This window comes from Chlamydotis macqueenii, chromosome 15 (genome assembly GCF_036417535.1).
Source record: "Chlamydotis macqueenii isolate bChlMac1 chromosome 15, bChlMac1.mat, whole genome shotgun sequence".
In the NCBI taxonomy this organism is placed as follows: Eukaryota; Metazoa; Chordata; class Aves; order Otidiformes; family Otididae; genus Chlamydotis; species Chlamydotis macqueenii.
This window is the reverse complement of record NC_141570.1, coordinates 11922969-11938257: the sequence shown is the minus strand read 5'-3', so window position 1 is coordinate 11938257 and position 15289 is coordinate 11922969. Positions and strand designations below refer to the sequence as shown.

Sequence of the window (15289 nt, the reverse complement as noted above, 5' to 3'; positions counted from 1 at the left end):
GCCTATTAAGAACTTATTTATTCATTGAGTAGCATTTTATCCAGCAAGCTGAAATATATACAGATTTCTGTTTTTTTGTGTAGTCTAAATTTTGATTCAGCATTTGTCATGAGTTCAGGCCTGACCATTGACACGTAAAAAATGTTCCTATCTGAAACCAGATAAAGCTTCATGACATAGAGACTTCACGTGTCTGTGAAGGACGCAGTATCTGCCTGATTAATTAGAAAATAAGCCTGAGAAAATAGAATCGTAGAATCGTTTAGGTTGGAAGAGACCTTTAAGATCATCAAGTCTGACCGTTAACATAGCCCTGCCAAGTCCACCCGTGAACCATGTCCCTAAGCACCACATCTACGCTGCTTTTAAATCCCTCCAGGGACAGTGACTCAGCCACTGCCCTGGGCAGCCTGTTCCAGTGCTTGACAACCCTTTAGGTGAAGAAATTTTTTCCTAATATCCAATCTAAACCTCCCCTGGCACAACTTGAGGCCATTTCCTCTCATCCTACTTGGGAGCAGAGACCAACGCTCGGCCCCCTACACCCTCCTCTCAGGCAGCTGTAGAGAGCGATGAGGTCTCCCCTCAGCCTCCTCTTCTCCAGACTGAACAACCCCAGTTCCCTCAGCCGCTCCTCACGGGACTTGTGCTCCAGACCCCTCACCAGCTTCATTGCCCGTCTCTGGACGCGCTCCAGCTACTCAACGCCTTTCTGGTAGAGAGGGGCCCAAAACTGCACACAGCATTCGAAATGCGGCCTCACCAGTGCCGAGTACAGGGAACAATCACTGCCCTGGTCCTGCTGGCCACACTGTTCCTGATACAAAGGGAAGGGAGATCTGATTCCTTATCCTGGATTTGACACTTCTGAGAAATTTTGTTGTCCACCTGTGATATGAGGAAGCCTCACCACAAGGACTGTACAGTCCATTTCCATTTATATTTCCACATAGTCTTCTTAGGCTGTCTTTCTTCTTCCCCTGCTTTTTCTGTTGTACTTGTTAGAGAAGCCCGTTCACTTCATTACAATAAAAGGATGTTTAAATTAGCCTGATTTGGAGAGCTTTCAGCCTACCAAACTAAACTTTATTGTCATGTGTTTTGTTCAGTATAAGGCTGTGCCCGAAGCTGTAGTGTGGATTCTTGGGAAGTTCACAGTCATAAGCAAAATGAGCATCTGAGTATTAGCTAAGCCTGTATACCTAGACAGACATGGAAAGGTAGATGATTCTATTGTATGCTGACGTGTCATGAAGGAGATGCATCTTCCACATTTGTTTTTCACCTTAGATGGTCAGTGGGATCTCAGTAATTACCACCTAATGGACCTCGGTCACACTCACCACTCCATCCGCTGCATGGCTGTTGTGTATGACAGAGTCTGGTGTGGCTACAAGAACAAAATCCATGTTATCCAGCCTAAGACAATGCAGATTGAGGTAAGAGAGGAAATGTGTTGTATTTATTCTTACAGCTGTTTTCTGCTGCAGTGTATGGAATTGCAGAACTTTTGTATTGTCAGTAGGACCCAAACTGTCAATCTGGGTCATGACCCAATTGGCCAGCGGGTATTTATTCCTTCCTCCCTTAAATCTTTAGATAAATCTAAACTGAGCTTAAAACTTTAGGTAAGTCTAAACTGAGCACTTTCTTTGCCTTTACTAGTGAGTCTGTGAGGCCACGTACTGTACAAACGTACATGTGTACTTTACAGCTACCCTTCATATGTGGTCTAAGACTTCTTCATTTCTAGGCATTCTGGCACAAAGGAAGAGTACAGTTAGCAAGCCCCCGTGATCTCACTTGCCTAAGAAAAAAATTACATTTAGAGTTGGTTGAAATTCACTACGATGGTGTTCGTACAAACCTGCTTGACCATGCTTGGAATAATTTTAATCAAAGGGAGGAGAAGTGTTGAATCTGAAGTTCACATCAGTAAGCCAAGGCACTTTGATCTTTGGAATTTATACTGGAGTTGTGTGTTTTCCTTTTCTGCCAAGCACATTGAAATCTCTTGGTTTCTAAATGTTCTTGCTTCTGAAGTGTCTGCAAAGACCATAATCTTCTGTGGAGCTGCTACGCAACTCATTATTTCAAAGAAGGGATTTTCTGTATACTGTAGTGAACTTCTGAGGTCAGCTGGCATTAACTTGTTTTCTCCAAGAGCTTTGAAACCCAAAGTGTGTATATGTGTAGATAATTGCAAACCTTTTGTAAACTCACATGGATTATCTATTTGGCGTTTCAGAAATCGTTTGACGCCCACCCTCGGCGGGAGAGTCAGGTGCGACAGCTGGCATGGATTGGAGATGGAGTATGGGTTTCTATCCGTCTGGACTCTACTCTGAGGCTTTACCACGCCCACAGCCATCAACATCTGCAAGATGTTGACATTGAGCCTTACGTCAGCAAGATGCTAGGTGAGGCAATAGGGACTGTCGGTAAATGGTCTTTGCTTACAGACATCAGAGAAAAGTCAAAATTCATTAGCAGACCTGGCCCAAAGTTGTAACTGATTCTCCAATTCTTATTCATGCTTACTAGGCACTGGAAAGCTGGGCTTCTCGTTTGTCCGGATTACAGCCCTGCTCATTGCTGGCAACCGCCTCTGGGTAGGGACAGGGAACGGTGTTGTCATCTCCATTCCGTTGACTGAAAGTAAGTAACATTTATTGGAGATAACTTCTGTGTGCCTTCCCTCCCTCCCCCAAAAAGATTGCTTTTGCATGTTATTTGTGCCACACAGCAGATGGCTCTGGCAGGCTAATGCTTTCTGGACTTTTTTACAATGAACACACCTTTGATTCTAGCTGTGTTCAGAGAGAAGAGCCCTGGGCATGAGCAACCCTGAACTTGGTTTAACTCTTCTGTGTTAAGGAGTTAAGTGTTCAGTTGAATAGATTTAACCTGTTTAAAACCAAATAGGTATTTGTCACTGTCCCTTTCAGTTCAGTTGAAGCCATTTCCTTCTTGGGGGACCAATGACATCTCTACCATCTGTACAGTCTTCTTTTTTGAGCATGATCTTGACAGAGCAGATTGACGTGAACTGATTCTGTAGCTACTGGAAAGCAGGAGAAACAAAGTTTTGGGAATTGTAGTAAGTCTCCAAAATGAGCAAATGTCGTAGTTCAGGCCCGATCGGGACCAGACTACGCAGTCTCTCTCTCACTCCCCCCACCCTCCGAGAGAACAGGGAGAGAAAATATAAGGAAAAATGGCTCAAGGTTTGAGATAAGGACAGGGAGAAATCCTTAAAGTTACCATCACGGGCAAAACAGACTCGACTTGGGGAAAACTATTCATTTATTACTACAAACAGCAGGATAATGAGACAGAGAACAAGATAACCTCCCTCCACCCTTCCCTCTTCCCAAACTTAACATTATCTCTACCACCTTCCCCTCCTGAGCAGGACAGTGGGGAAGAGGGAATGGGGGTCGCGGTCAGTTCATCATACGTTGTTTCACACCGCTGCTTCATGGTCGGGAGAAGAACTCCTCACATTCCTCCCCTGCTCCAGCGTGGGGTCCCTCCCACGGGCCACAGTCCTTCGTGGAACTGCTCCGGCGTGGGGCATCTCTTCCACGGGGTGCAGTCCCTCTAGAACAGCTGTCCCAGCGGGCCCTCCACGGGCCACAGCCGCCTTCAGGCATCCACCTCCCCCGGTACGGGGTCCTTCACAGGCTCCAAGTGGATCTCTGCTCCTCCGTGGACCTCCATGGGCTGCAGGGGGACAACCTGCTCCACCATGGTCGTCACCACAGGCTGCAGGGGAATCTTGGCCAGGAGCTGCATTACTCCTCCCCCTCCTTCTGAACTGACCTTGGCGTCTGCAGCCGTTCCTCACAACAGGCTGGTAGATGTCTCTCAGGATCTTTTTTTTTTTTGCATCTTATTCACTTCCTTCTCATCTTTCCACTTCTTGCAGCCGGGCTGGACCGAGTCGGGCCCAGTCGGCTGCCTGGCGAGAGGCCAGAGGGTGAGGCCTGCAAGGCCCATGAGGCCTGCGCCTCCCCCTCTGTGCCTCTGCCCCCGCTCAGCTTCTTTACATCTTTTCTTCTTTTTTTTTTTTTTTTTTTTCTTTTTTCCCTTTCTTAAATACATTATCGCAGAGGCGTTATCACGGGACATTCTGCTACTAATCGGCTCGGGCTTGGCCAGCAGTGGGTCCGCCCTAGGCCCGGCCGAGTCCACTGAACAAAGGGGAGCGACTTCTAGCAGTTTCCTACAGAAGCTGCCACCTTAGGCCCCCCCTCACTAACAAAACCACGACAGCAAAATGAGGCCGTGGGATGAGAAGTCACCAGGAAGATCTCCCTGGAAATTCTGTGTTGGTGTAGACATCCAAATGTCTCTGTAACAGTATTTTGCAGACCTTAGAAAAGCTTCATTTGCTCGAATTAGGGCTCAGCTTTATCAGTCAAGTGGAAAACAGTATCCTACACCAACCTGGTGAGCATCTCTGGAGCTGGAAGTTTAGTTGAAGCTCTTAGTAATCCTGTCCTGTACCTGCCAGTCAGCATCTAATTGTGAAGGTCTGTTCCAGATTGTAATGGGAGAGTAGGATTTGAGGCTGATTGCAAGTTGCTTTCAACAGAGAACTGCCAAATTTACATTTTCTGACCACTGCTAGCAGGAAATCTGAGACGCGAATGGCTCTTGTATAAGAGGAGCAAACCTGTTGTATTTCTTCTGGAAGACAGGGCTGAGGTGGTCTCCTCTGAGGATAGTGGAGCTGGATACACCCAGGGCTGACACCAGGAAGCCAATGACACAGTTGTCTTTGCGCATTGCAATCTCAGTCTCATTTCTGAATCCCTGTTTTAAAGCCCATTCTTTCCTGGGGCTGCTGTCCTAATTCTGAGTTAAGCTTGTTCCCTGCTGTAAACCAGTTGCATTGTCTTTTGGTGATTCTGAAAATGTGGTAAGCAGTAAGGTCTCACTTTAGCAACAGATCCTTGTGACCATGGTCCCTCTCCCATCTCAGATATTACATTTATCCTTGTAAGATAAGAGTAAAGTGAGCAAGAACAGTGTTGGTATAAACTGATCTGAGGCTGTAGCTCCTCTTGCGATTTCTCTAGATTTTACATGTTTCTGTTGCTCCCTGAATTTTCTCCCAGTAATCACCTTTTTCTTCTCTCCCCTCCTGCCTGTCTCTTCCCATGCCCTTCTGTGTTCCCACTCCTTGCCTGTGCCTAGCTGTAGTCCTCCACCGAGGCCAACTCCTTGGGCTCCGGGGTAAGTCCATTGCCTCCTTCCTTCAGCTTTCACTCCTTTGCACCCATTCACCTTTGCAGTCACTTTCCTACCCTTCCATCCTGCCATCCAGCTCTCTCCATCTATTTTTCCTCATCGCTCTTTCATTTTAAGTTGCATCTGAGAAAAGCCACCAGAGACAGTAATGTAAATATCCTCAGTTCCCTGGCTAAAAATATTTTCATCCGTCTCACCAGCTGTCCCTGTGTTTATTGTTTTTTTGTTTGTTTGTTTGGTTTTTTGGGTTTTGTGTGTGTGTGTGTGTATATGTGTGTGTGTGTGTGTGTGTGTGTGTTAAGAGTACTTTATTCTTCATCAGTGGTTCCCTTATTGTGGTGGGCCAGGCTGAGATGGGGACTGTAAGGGTTCATTCAGTCAGAATGTTCCAGGAAGCAGGAGTAGACTGTTCTTCCAAGGTCTTCCTTGGTCATCCTTGGTTTTCCAAGGATGCTACTCTCATCAGTTCCAGTCTAATGGCAGCGGGTGCTGTGGCACCTGCCAGCTGCAAGTAGCCAGCCAAGACATCTGACCAGAGGAGATTTTGATAAACAGTAAGAATTGTTTGGGTTTGTGCCAGTGAAGGCAGGGTCTGAGTTCAAATTTGTGCTTACCTTAGCCTTTCCAGGGTCAGAAATTAGAGGTTTTTTTTCTCATTGTAAGACATTTCCGTGGCTGTCCAGAAGCATTATCAACATGTGTCTCCTGTCAAAGCCTCTGATATTGGTTGCAGTAAGAAGCCAGATACTGAGCGAGAAGCAGTGCTAGTACCAGCCCTGTCTGTCAACTGGATGAGCTCATCTGGTTGTCACTGTTCACAGCAAACCAAAGCACAGAGGTGCAAACAGCCTTCATCTTGGGGATCTTCCCCCTGCAGACACTGATTCTCATTCTTGCATCAAATATTTTTACTTGTCTCACCATCCTGGCTTGAGCCTGATAGGTAAAAGTCACCTTTATCCAAGTCACTAATAATGGAAATCCAGCCCAGGCCAAAATACAGAACTACAGATAATTAAGCAAGCAGTTGAGTTCTCTCACAGAAAGTGAAAGCCGCCTGATTATAGTACTGTGTTACTGGTGTGGGTGCATGCGGAAGGAAAGCATCTCCCATCCTGACCTCTGAGCGCTGGTCTCTGTTCCTTGGTGAGTGGAAGCATTCATATTCTCGGAGCCTGGACATGAAGGATGCAGCCCACTTTGAAATCCTTGGAAGCTGTGGATAGTGAACGTGTTTTAGATGTTCATTGTTTGAGTAGCTGATATTCTGGTGTCACAGCTAACTCAAGGACTAAGGAAAGACCTCACTCCACTGGTCTGACATTTACTGGGCTGAGAGGCCTTCACCAGACCCAAAGACTGTTTTCAGCAGTCCGTGTGCTCACAGCTTGGCATGAGCAAAGGACTTGACTTGGAAACTGAGCAACTTCACCAGTCCAGAAAACAGCAGTAATTCTCCTCCAGGTGCCTTCAATGTCTCACGGGTACAATGGACAGCTTTGCATGCCCTGCTAGGTACAAACGACCAAGGTTGATCGTAGAACCGCAGGTCATTTCTGGAGGCTGGACAGGATTGCTGCTGGTGAAGAGACATTCACTGGGACACCTCAGAGACCTTGTCTAGCTTGCCTAGGGTCACTCTTGCCCAGCACCTCCAGGGATGTGTGCCTCATTAGCAGCCAAATTCTAGATTTAGTGAGAAAAAATAGTTTGTTATCATGAGTGGATTGTTATCAGCCTAAGAGAGAGGGACTGTATAGTCTAGTGAGATCTCCTCCATCACATCCTTTATGCAAGACCTTTAAAGAGACCTGTGCCTTTAAAGGTTTTCCTTCATGGCTCATGAGTATTCTCTTTGATTGAGTCCCTTCTGTAAACGGGACTCAAAGCCATCGCTGACAGTATTCCTCCTCCCTGTCCTCAGCCAACAAGACCTCACCAACTTCTGGAGAGGGCAACCGCTCTGGTGGGGTCATCCACGTGTACGGTGATGACAACAGTGACAAATCTGCCAGCAGTTTCATTCCCTACTGCTCCATGGCGCAGGCGCAGCTCTGTTTCCACGGCCACCGTGATGCTGTCAAGTTCTTCGTCTCTGTGCCTGGTAAGGATGAGCATAGCCCTTCCTTGTGAGGGTCTTGTCCCGCCATCCATTCTGCAGCGGGAGCTTGAGCTGATCTGCAGCAGACCACTGTACATGCCATTTCTGGCACTTGCAGATCACTGGGGCTGAGACATCAGCAGTTTAAACTGCAGTGACTTCCAGACTTCACCAGCCAGAAGGAATTGGCCTGCCCAATTTTGTTCACGTGTGGGTATGTGTAATTGCAGGGGGGCTGAGCAGGGGCACTGATAGCACCTCTGTCGCCTCCCAGGGAATGTCCTAGCAACCCTGAATGGGAGTGTGTTGGACAGCCCTTCGGAGAACCCCAGCACAACGCCCGCAGAGACCGAGGGGCAGAAGCTGAAGAATGTCCTGGTGCTGAGCGGAGGAGAAGGGTACATTGATTTCCGGATCGGTGAGTGCCTGTGGTGGGAGGCATCTGGAACAAGAGGAGCTGCAAGGCTGTGGCCGTGGAGAAAGGGATCACTGCTGTGGGGAGCAAAATCTGAAAAGCAGTGCTCTCTGTTTCTCCTGCCTCTGGCTGTGAAGGCAGATAGCAAGCGTTTTCCTTGCACAGCACAAGGCTGACAAACCCTGCGCGCCTGTGCCTGCAGTGCCACGCAGTCCACATTAATGGCCCTGGAAAGAGTAAAACCATCTGGGCCACTGGCTCCAAACATCACTGCCCCACTGTGGTCACCTGTGCTGCTTGAGGGCACTCCTGTGTTGTAAACAGCTTCCCCGCAGGGAAGGGTGGTTTTCCCCACTGCTGGAGGTTCCATACAGTCCTGCTTCAGAAAGCACCACATTGCTATGAATGTTCTCCAGGCGTAAAGGAAGGGCTCAGCTCATGCTATCTGTTGTCAGATTGTCGTGACTGTAGTGGGGATATGAGCCTCTTTGGAAGTACTCCAGAGCAGCGCAATTTGGGATTTTCTTTCTTGCCTTTTTTACTCTGTTTTCCCTCTTCAGGGGATGGAGAAGATGATGAGACAGAGGAGAATGCAGGAGACGCCACCCAGGTGAAGCCAGTTCTTTCCAAGGCTGAAAGGAGCCACATTATTGTGTGGCAGGTATCGTATATCCCTGAGTGAGAATGTCTCCTTTCCCACCAATGTAAGTGTCCCTCCTCCCACCCGAATGCCAAGATGTATGTACAGAACACCTGCATTATACCTGCTGCTGGAAACCGACCCCAGACAACTGCAACGGCTCCTGCCTCAGACTGTGACCCCCTTCTAACCTCTGAACTTGCAGCTTTCACCTTGAGCCCGTGCGCTTTCTGCGTGGTTGGATTATTGTTCTGCTCTGGAGCTGGCATCTACAAGGAGAGAAATGGCAGTGCATCGATGAAGTGGAGCTTGGAGCTGAAACTGTGCAAAGCCTTTTCTAGTTCACCAGTGGACACTCCACGTTATCTGCCCTCAAGCACAGAATAATGTCCCACGGACTGAGAGCAGCCAGGTCTAAGGAACCTTCAACAGAAAGGAGTGTCGGGGTTTGGGCAGCACTTCTGCTGTTTGGTTGGAGAAGGCAGCAGCGCCATTACTGCAGGGAACACATCCTCCATACTTGCAGATGTAAAGTCTCCCTCCTCTGCTGCTGTTTTTGGCTTGGCAGTTGTGTGCTGGGTGACTGTGTGTGTCTGGAGAGGATTGTCTGGTAGCCCCAGATGGGAGACAGGTGTTTGATCGTGGAGGCTGCAGGGCCTTTGGAAACTGTGGTAGGAAAGGAGTACTGGAACCTTGCTTTTTTAAGAGCAGAAGAGGCAGCAATATATCTAACTCCCTCTTCCAAAAATGCTAGGCAGAAAAGAACACTTGAGTTCATCCTGACAGGTCCAGGAGAAAGCGATCTCTGCATTTTTTGGCTTTTGAAATACAGGCAAGGGCAGATGATGTTGGTCTGCTGTGAATTCTACATTCACACATTGAGATGACCATGACTCATAAGGCTGTGTCTCCATCCCAGGAACTGCTGGAAGGAGATGGCTGTTTTCCTTTACATGGTGGCTGTCAGTTAGGAAAGACTGAGTAGGTCCAGTGAAGGCACAGAAAGGCTGTGTCTCACCCGAGGTCACCCAGAAAAAGAAATTGAGGACACATCTCCCGACCTCTTTTACGTAACATCATGAGTTCTGACTTTCTTACTAAGTAGTTTGAAAAGGTGGAAATTTCTGACTCCTGAAAAGAATTCACAGCCCTGAAGAGAAATTCTGACTGCTCTCCTTGTGTAAGCAGTGCTGGGGGATTGCAAATGTGTGTCCTGCTTACAAGAGAAGCAGCAAAAAATGGGGCCAGGGAGAGCAGTTTTGAGCTCCAGATGCAGAATATGGCAGTTCCAGATGTAGAGGCAATGGTTTGTCCTCCCTTTCTGGTAACGGAAACAGTCCTGTCTCCAGAAGGACAAGTTCTGTTTCCATTGAACACTCCTGGATGTGCAGGACTAGCGTGAGTAGCTGTTGTTAGCGATGAATTTGGAAGCTGCTGGTGGTCATCTTGTTTCTTCACTGAGCTGTGCTCTCTGGGGTTCACAGGCATGTCCTTATGCCAGTGTGGTGCCACAGGGACAGTTGGGAGATGCCTCCATCTCCTGGGAAGCTCCTGTCTGTGTCCTGTGCTTGTCACCACTGCCCAGGCTGCCCCAAGGCTTGTGGTCTGAAGCTACTCATGTGCTGCAGGGATGCAGTGTTCCCAGGGGAAGCTCTAACATGTGGCATCTGTCCAGATGCAGCAGCACTAAAACGCTTTTTGGATCCATGGTTCAGAAACGGCTAGGGCGTACATTTCCCCTGCAAGGAGGCATGAGGACATCTCTGGAGAACAGAGGCCTCAGCCACCAAAGTACGGAGCCACAGTTGGCGCCCATGCTGCTTGTCAGCTGGTGACACCACCTCACTCTTCCCTGAGGCAGGAAACCAGCGTCCTCCAGCCATTGGCACTCTGGGTGCTGTGGCTGGCATTTGGCTAAGGGATGCCTGGAGCCACCACCTGCATGTGGGGGATGTCTCACCAGGTCCATTTCACCGGGGCACTGCTGACCATGCCACGCTTCTCGTTCACTTTCCCAAAATGCTTTCTGCTACGAAGAGCTCTTTGGATCACAACACAGTGCATTAAAGTGAACAGGATCAACATTTAGGCCACAGATTCCACAGACATGTAGCAGTTCATCAGTTAGGGCCAGGTAAACTTCATAAACTGGGCTAACTGAAGGAAAAAACAAAGCCCTAGTAGGCTCGGTTCCTTATCTGTCGAGTCTTCCGTAGGAAAATACGGAATTGCAACGTTCTTACCTCCTACTATTTGTTCTTTATCTGGTTTTAGCAGTCAAAGTGACAGTACTTGGTCTCCTCTCACCCGCTGGGCCCTGGCAACATAAGGAGATGGGTGTCAGGCTTCTACCAACAGGTTCCTTTCCAGCTCCGTGCGTATTTTCCTCCAAGAGAAGCACATGTGCAAGAGGGGCAGCTACAGCCAAGTAGACCCAGCCTCTGCTGTCAGCTCCTGCGGGCATTTGGTGGCTACTGGGCAGCAAGGTGAGAAATGGCTGGCTTCAACACACTTCCCTGTCATATCTCCACTGTGATGTATGTAAAGTATCTTGTATGTTACAAAAGGATTTTAAAAAGTGTCCTAAGGCCTGTAAACTCCGCTCTTTGGTCTGAAGATGGCATTCTGTAAAGAGACTGCTATATGAATACATTCCCATGCTTTGTCCCCTATGCTATCAAACAACAAACCAGATCTGTTCTGTATGTAATAAATGTGTTAACATCAGGAAGGGCAGAGCGTCGTCTTCTTCCAAAGGCACAGGCGTTTCTGCTCAGTCTTTAATAACAGCAAGACACTTAAAAGGCGGGGAATGGCAGCCCAAGAGTTCACTGTTGAGCAATTTAGCGGCAAGAAATGAGATGGGGATTGCTCACTGGGTCAGAGCAGAAGAGGCTGGTCCTGCAAGCCATAGTGCAGTCTATAGCTTCTCCCAGTGTCAGAAATGCGGCTGCAGCTGTCCTCATGGTGTCCTCTTCAGGTGGGCTGCCAGGCTCAAGGCATAGAATCACAGAAGGGGTGGGGTGGGAAGGGAGCATTAAAGCCCACCCAGTCCAACCCCCCTGCCAGGAGCAGGGACATCTCCAACCAGATCAGGTTGCTCAGAGCCCCGGCCAACCTGGCCTGGAATGTTTCCAGGGATGGGGCATCCACCGCCTCTCTGGGCAACCTGGGACAGTGCCCCACCACTCTCAGTGTGAAAAATGTCTTCCTTACGTCCAGTCTGAATCTGCCTCCCTCTATTTTAAACCCATGACCCCTCGTCCTGTCACACCAGGCCCTGCTGAAGAGTCTCTCCCCACCTTTCCCACCAGCCCCCTTTAGGCACTGGGAGCCGCTCTCAGCTCTCCCCGGAGCCTCCTCTTCTCCAGGCTGAACAGCCCCAGCTCTCTCAGCCTGGCCTCACAGGAGAGGTGCTCTGTGGGAATATAGTCACGGACCCCCGCTGCATGCTAAGCAAAAATCGTTTATTGTTACAACTTACATGCTTATCTACCCTCCGATCATCCAGCCACCACCAGGTGTCCTTGATCTTGTTTTCCTTCTCTCGGAAAGTCCCTTGTTTCTCATTCCCAGGGCTTCTGATACTCATCGTCCCCAACAATTCCCCCTTCTTGTTTTAAAAGCACAGCACACGCGCTTCTATCAAAACTTCTTGTGAGGACTTCTTGTAGACATCGCAAAATACAAGGGAGAACACATGCCACGGTCAACAATATAATAATAATAATAATGGTTCCTTTCAAGAGTAACATAATGCATCCTTATTGCATTCGTATTCAATCAAAAATTATACAAGCTTACTCAATAAAATTACTGATCTCACGTTATACATATTCATGACTGCTAAGCAAAACTAAGTTTCACTACTTTCTAGTGATTTTCTACTACAGCATTCTTCTACTATCACAAACATAACAATTCCAGTAACTTTCTTATCTACAGGGCCAGTGACTAGTTTTTTGCAGGCCTCTGTTGAAACAAGCCATAAATTCTGCTAACAATATCTTGTATCTTAAAGCTTCCCTTCTCATTCCATGGCTTTCTTCCAGCGAGCATGATTGTATCCCTCTCCCAAGGTCAGTGTGCTTTCTCTGACACCGTACTGGCTCAGCGAAATACCCACATCTCCCCCTTCTTTGTTTACAAAAGAGGCTTGTTTCAATGCTTTATCTATTAAAGTTTGCACACATTTTAACACACACGGAATACAGATCAAAATACATATATAAGAAGAATGAATAAACATCCTACAGCTATTTGTAATAAGCTTTTTATCAATCCACCAAAAAGATTTCTGAATATATCAAAACTATTACTTTGTTGCAATTTCTGTACTCCTTTTTGCAAGTTTTGAATACTTTTGTGAATAGATTCCGAATGATCAGACAGATTCATGCAGCAAAGCCCATCAAAATCCTGACAACCATGACTTCATGATAATAATAAAAAATGTATTGCTGCTCTATTCTGTTACCAACCCGACTACGCTGGAGACACCGCCGAGCAGGAGGGTGATTATCTTGCCCTGTTAATTGGCGAAGCTGAGTCCTGCTTTTAGCCGCCAACTGTGCTAATTGCTGTGCCCAAGTAGTCAGCGTCTTTTTGCCTATGTGTGATAAAAAGATCCATTCTGTTCGTAGAAGCTGCTGCTCCACCTGTTGGCCTATCAAAGCTTTAGGTTGCACCTTTCCTGCAAATACATATACATTAAAGGGTAGTTTGGGATCAAATCGATCGGCTTGGGTAACTTGGATCTGTCGCAAAACCGTTTGTAATGCCGTTTGTGCTTCTGGAGTTAGTCTCCTAGGAGAGGTTAAATCCGGATCTCCCTTAAGGACTTGAAATAGAGGCAAGAGCAGTTCCGTAGAGAGGCCTAATACCAGGCATACCCAGTTGATAGCTCCCAACAACTTCTGCAAATCATTTAAGGTAAACAGTGTTTGACGAATTTTTAACTTCTGTGGCACAATTGTTCTTTCCATAATTCGCCAGCCAAGATACTGCCAGGGACACACCTTTTGAATTTTTTCTTGAGCAATAACCAATTTAAATTCAGATAATGCATTGGTGATATCATTAAGAACTCTGTCCACCAGAGAATCAGTGGGTGCTGCAATTAAGATATCATTCATATAATGATAAATGAGGCTATTCATATGCAAGCGCCTTACTGGTGCTATGGCCTGTGCGACGTAGCGTTGGCAGATGGTTGGACTATTTTTCATACCTTGCGGAAGTACCGTCCAATGATTTTGCTGACTGGGTTCTCCCATATTGATTGAAGGCAGAGAAAATGCGACTCGTGGAGCATCCTCAGGATGTAAAGGTATAGTGAAAAAACAATCTTTAAAATCAATTACGGTAATACTCCAGTGTCGAGGTATCATTGAAGGAGATGGTAACCCCTGTTGCAAAGGTCCCATATCCTCAATTACCGAATTTTCTGCCCTTAAATCCTGTAAGAGTCACCATTTACCTGATTTTTTCTGTAGTACAAACCCAGGTGCACTCCAGGAACTGTCTGTTGGCTTTATATGTCCAAGTTGTAATTGCTCGTCAGCTAACTCATTCAAATGGTGCAGCTTTTCTCTTGCTAAAGGCCGCTGATCAACCCAGATGGGAGTAACTAAACCATGGCAGTTTTTGGGTGAGCTGCCCCTGCCCCGCTGGATGAGGGGAGCACCTGGCAGCGGCCGTGACCCCGGGCACAGAAGAAGACAAAAAAAAAAAAGGCCTGAGGTTTGAGACAAGAACAGGGAGAGATTCTTAAAGCTACCGTTACAGGCTAAACAGACTTGACCTGTGGAAACTATTCATTTATTACTAAAACCAAAGCAGGACAATGAGATAGGGAACAAGATAACCTCCCCGCACCCCTCCCTCTCCCCTGGCTTAACATCCTCTCCACCTCCTTCCCCCGCCGAGCAGCACAGGGTGGGGGGGCGGCAAGAGGGAATGGGGGTTACAGTCAGTTAATCACACGTCACTTTATGCTGCAGTTTACTAAGAGGAAACCTACAATAATAACAAAATATAAGAACATTAATACATACAAAATGAACAATGTACAATTTCTCACCACCTGATGTCCGAATGACCGATACGCTGTCTGCCTTTGGCCCAGCTTCCTGCACCTGCTCGTTAACGAGACTTGGAAAGCCAGACAGTGTCCTTGGTCTCATTAACAACAACTCTGATCATCAGAGTGTTTTTATCAACATTCTTCACATACAAAACCCAAAGCTTCTGAGAGGAAAATTAACTCCATCCCTGCCGAAACCAAGACAGCATTCACCCCTTATTCCATAGCATTCACTTCATGCTTCTACGCACACACAGACTGACTATATCTGTCTAGGAAACTTTTACTTTCCTCCAGACTGTAATCTGTTAATTTGTCTGTTTGCACTGCCTATCCGTTTCCACTTAAACATCTTACAACTTAAGGTTGCACCTTGCACGGCAACAATACCAACCTGGATGTATCACTTGTTCCAACGGGGTCAACCTGCGACACCGCACACACCCGAACGCTCAGCTATAGTACAAATATAGATCAGCTGGAATAAGCTTATGTCCACACCAACAACACTGAACAGTAACAAAAATATGACACTGTGGACACAAAGGACACAAACACACACAAAAAAGCACGACGCTGTCGACACAAAGGACACACACACACAAACGCGCCACCTCTATAGCGAGAAAGCTCCAAAGACTGAGGGCTCCTTTTCCGGATCAAAGGGATTTTCCAGCTCGCTGTTAGTCTTTGTTTCCATGGGCGGAGGAGTGGATGGGGTAACGTGTGCTGTCGGATCCTCCTTCTGCGTGTGATTCTTTAAGGCTTCAAACATTTCACGCCACACCA

At 47.2% G+C, this 15289-nt stretch overlaps 1 protein-coding gene across 27 annotated transcripts in view; it reads left to right on the top strand.

The window, feature by feature from the left end:
• MAPK8IP3 (mitogen-activated protein kinase 8 interacting protein 3) overlaps positions 1 to 8760 on the top strand; it is an 80418-nt gene extending 71658 nt beyond the window's left edge. For 24 of the 27 annotated variants that reach the window (XM_086759368.1, XM_086759375.1, XM_086759366.1 and 21 more), the window contains 7 exons: positions 1291 to 1439; positions 2249 to 2420; positions 2545 to 2658; positions 5206 to 5244; positions 7184 to 7363; positions 7635 to 7778; positions 8336 to 8760. In XM_086759368.1, the coding sequence (XP_086615494.1) occupies positions 1291 to 1439; positions 2249 to 2420; positions 2545 to 2658; positions 5206 to 5244; positions 7184 to 7363; positions 7635 to 7778; positions 8336 to 8457 (920 nt within the window). In that variant the 3' untranslated portion in view covers positions 8458 to 8760. The remainder of the gene's footprint in view (positions 1 to 1290; positions 1440 to 2248; positions 2421 to 2544; positions 2659 to 5205; positions 5245 to 7183; positions 7364 to 7634; positions 7779 to 8335) is intronic. The other 3 variants (XM_086759376.1, XM_086759377.1, XM_086759357.1) reach the window with 1 other exon arrangement.
• The last annotated feature ends 6529 nt before the right edge of the window (positions 8761 to 15289 follow it).